We start from the raw sequence: 3,419 nt of genomic DNA, 5'->3' as shown, positions 1-3,419 counted from the left end.
CCAGCCCTTCAGTCAGATACTAGAGTGTAGCACTAGCCACTACACTCCTACTCCTTTTCCCGACATAGGTCCAGCGTAGAGGTTAGGCTTTGATAGCCTGTTACTTCTAGCGCATGCGAATCAGGTGTTGTACTGTCCGTCTACACTAAAGATGCGGCAGTACGTGAGCCTATTCGTCGCGTATTCAATACGCGCCCGAGCGTCTGTCAGAAAAGGATTGCCCAAGATAATTAGGTTGGTGCAGGATTCGACAACGAAGAAGTTGGTACGGACTTCGACCTGTCCTATAACAATAGAGACTCCCTATACGATGCCCACAAAGCTTGCAGTGCTGCCATTAGCTGTAACCATCCGAGCGGCCTTCATACTGCCAGGTAGCGATGTGATAGGCAACATGGCTTTTTCCGCCGCCTCTCTCTTAATTGTGTTGAGCTCTGCACCCGAGTTAAGGAGTGCTAGGAAGGAGTTACCCTAGATATCAACGGGTACCTTTAGGCAGTCCCTGCGGAGATGTTTAATTCCTATAGCTCTGTCGTAAGGCTTTTGATTGTCCTTTAGGTGGCTGTAATCATCTTCCTCTAGCTCTTTATAGTCATTTCCTAGATCTGCGACTACGTGTTGTTAGATGTGACTAATCTCTAGATCCGTCCAGTGTTCAGCTTTGAGACTGTAGCATTCAACTACATAGCCTTCCTCCGCTTCTACTAGGACGTAGTCGGGAAGCGTGCTTAATGTAGCCAATGCGCTGATCTCTGTTCTGGCAGCCATGTAGGTCTTATCCTCTTCTGCTATCGTTGAATTGACCTCGAACTTCTCTAACTTATCTGCAGTGTAGCTTGCGCTAAAGAGGCTCTTGCGGACTTCTGGCATGTTACTAAGAAGCGTGCTAATCTGGAGTAGTACTGTCGTGTTGAGGATACTCTTGATGACTGAGCGCGCGTCCGGCTCTAGTTTGTCCACAATCTTCCTCTTCCTGGCTTGCTTGTCTTGGGAGTAGCTTTAGCTATCCACATTCTCCCTGCGGGGGTCATGAATGTTAGTCTCCTATTCTATAGCGCTGCCTAGTTCTCTGAATTAGACTATCCTATCTTTGTTAATATTCCTGTTGTTCGAAAGATGCTTAGACCTGTTCTTGTGTCCTTTTAAGTGGGGAATATGTTTATTGCTCAGCCTACGCAGGATAGTTTTCTGCGATTGCTTCTAAACCTTAGATTGTTTATAGCCTAGGTAAGACTTCTGTTCCGCAGGGACTCTAGCAATTGTAGCAGCAGCAAGAGTGTTGTTGTTGCACTCGCTAAGGCTAGTTATCTTTAGTCTAAAGTCTAACTCGTTTTCTGCAAAGATACTAGATAACTTCTAAAATTAGTTAACCTTATCCTCTTGCAAGCTTCTTATTAAGTCTAGTATTAGTTAAACTAATATAGCGTTGTTCTCTACTGTTGCTATTGCGGGCTTCTCCTTAAAAGGCGAGGAGACTGTTAAAGGATTAATGTTTTGTTTAAGCTATCTTCGCTTAATTTAGGCTAAAATGTTCTTAGCCTAGAGTTGCTAGCTAAGTTGCAATACTCTTCCTTGTAGATTATCCTCTGTACCCTATTAGAGCATAGATTAGTTATTAAGATGTACTTAACCTTTGTTAATAAACGCTCTTAGTGTAGGGCAGTTGTTCTTCCTGTAGCTAGACTTGTTGCACACTTAATAGTTTATTGCTACGTTAAAAGATTGTGCTTAACTATTATCCTAGCTATATTAAGGCGCTTAGTTCTAGTACCTCTAGGCGTTGTTACTAAACGTTTAACCTCTGTAAGTCTAATTACTATTCTGTTAATAACTATTATACTGTTAATTACGATGCTAACTTAGCTACTGCGAGTTTCTTCTATCCTAGCTAGGGAATGCAGGTGCGTTGTTTACTTTATTATTAGTTCTCTAGTTTACCTCTACTTAGATTGTAGAGTTATTTATTAGCTTAGTTTTACGCAGTATCTACTAAATCTTCTATAGTTTAAGCTCTAAGCTAGCCTAATTAATCTTTAGGTTAAGTATTTTATTAACTAAGTTATCTACTTCTATATTAGTAGGGGCCTTTCTAGGAGGTAACTAAGTTAACTAATACTTATAATAAAAGTCTTGTAATAAGATATTTAGTTTTTAAGGTTAAAAAGCATAGTTTTGCGTAGTTAGCTAGTTATAGATAGCAGATAAAGTATATTAAATAGTTGTTAGGAGAATAAATTTAGTTTCTAAAGTAATCTCCTTAATAGCCTCTAAGGAGTTAAGCATGCGTGCTTCTTCTTCTAGCTCTAGGCGAATAGTAAGGTATTTACTAATCTTCTTATAATTAAATACCTTTAGGTTATTTATTCTAAGAGAGAATCTCTTAAAGATTTTAGTAGCGTGTCTAAAAGGCAATCTCTTTACTAAGTAGTAACTATAGCAGTCTTTATTAATAGTAGCTGCTTTAATACAACGCTTGCTACAGATCTAAAACTCTTGCAAGTACTCTTTAATATTTAGGTTAGAGCAAGCTTAGCATTAAATAAGCTAGTGTTTAAAGTACTCTACTCTTACTTCTTGCTAGCTCCTGTTATTAGACTTAAAGAGCTTTCTAAGTACTTTACAGAAGTCTTTCTAGAATTTGTTTACAAGCGCATTAGCGTAGGCATTTGAGGACTAAATAATAAGCTACTGCTTAGGCTTGCAATAGGCTAAAATGTAGTTAGTTATTACTTTGTCCGCAAACTTATAGTAGTTGCTTATATCTTTAAAGCGCTTAAAGAAGACAGTAACATTAGTACTATTAAAGACTAGTACTGTCTCTGCAGGGTAAGGTAGGAGCTAAGTAGCAACTATTAGGTTATAACTTCTAATATAATAAAGAGACGCTGCTATTATCTAGAAGATCTTTATTATATTATTGCGCTTAGACTAGGTCTAAAGAAGCTCCTAGGCAGTAAAACTATCTAAGGTAACTTCTTAGGTTCCTAAGTCCTTTAGCAATATTATAGCGTAAGTTAATTAGTTAGACTACTTTGTCTTACGCAGTACTGTGCTCTAATCTACGTTCTAAGTATTTTTAGGCAGTTGTTTAGCAATTAATTAGTGTCTTTTATCTAACTTAGTCCTTGCTTAGTTCTTGCTTATTTGCGTAACGTGTGCAATAAGTACAGCAAGAAGTACAATAAGAAGCTTAATTGCTATGTAGGCTAATAATCGCAATTAACTATCTACTTGCTTTTGTGTCTAATTCTCTTTTAGAAGAGCGACTGTCTATCTTCTTATATAGCTTAATATATCTTCTAGTACTAAATTGTTCTAGATATCCTCTAAACTATTTAAGTTTAGAGTTTCTTTTATTAGTATTGTGTTATCTATTATTTCTTTACTCTACTGTAGAGGATATATTAGTTAGCATATCT

At 37.6% G+C, this 3,419-nt stretch overlaps 1 protein-coding gene across 1 annotated transcript; it reads right to left on the bottom strand.

Moving 5' to 3' along the window:
* Positions 1-621: 621 nt before the first annotated feature.
* AA0111_g11375 (hypothetical protein) lies at positions 622-870 on the bottom strand (the record flags this gene model as incomplete). Its single annotated transcript, XM_028645233.1, has 1 exon — positions 622-870. One exon carries the CDS (start codon positions 868-870, stop codon positions 622-624), a length of 249 nt encoding a protein of 82 aa, XP_028500987.1.
* Positions 871-3,419: the final 2,549 nt, after the last annotated feature.

Source organism: Alternaria arborescens (assembly GCF_004154835.1).
Source record: "Alternaria arborescens strain FERA 675 chromosome Unknown contig_49, whole genome shotgun sequence".
NCBI classification, from domain to species: domain Eukaryota; kingdom Fungi; phylum Ascomycota; class Dothideomycetes; order Pleosporales; family Pleosporaceae; genus Alternaria; species Alternaria arborescens.
This window is presented reverse-complemented; position numbering and strand designations above follow the sequence as displayed.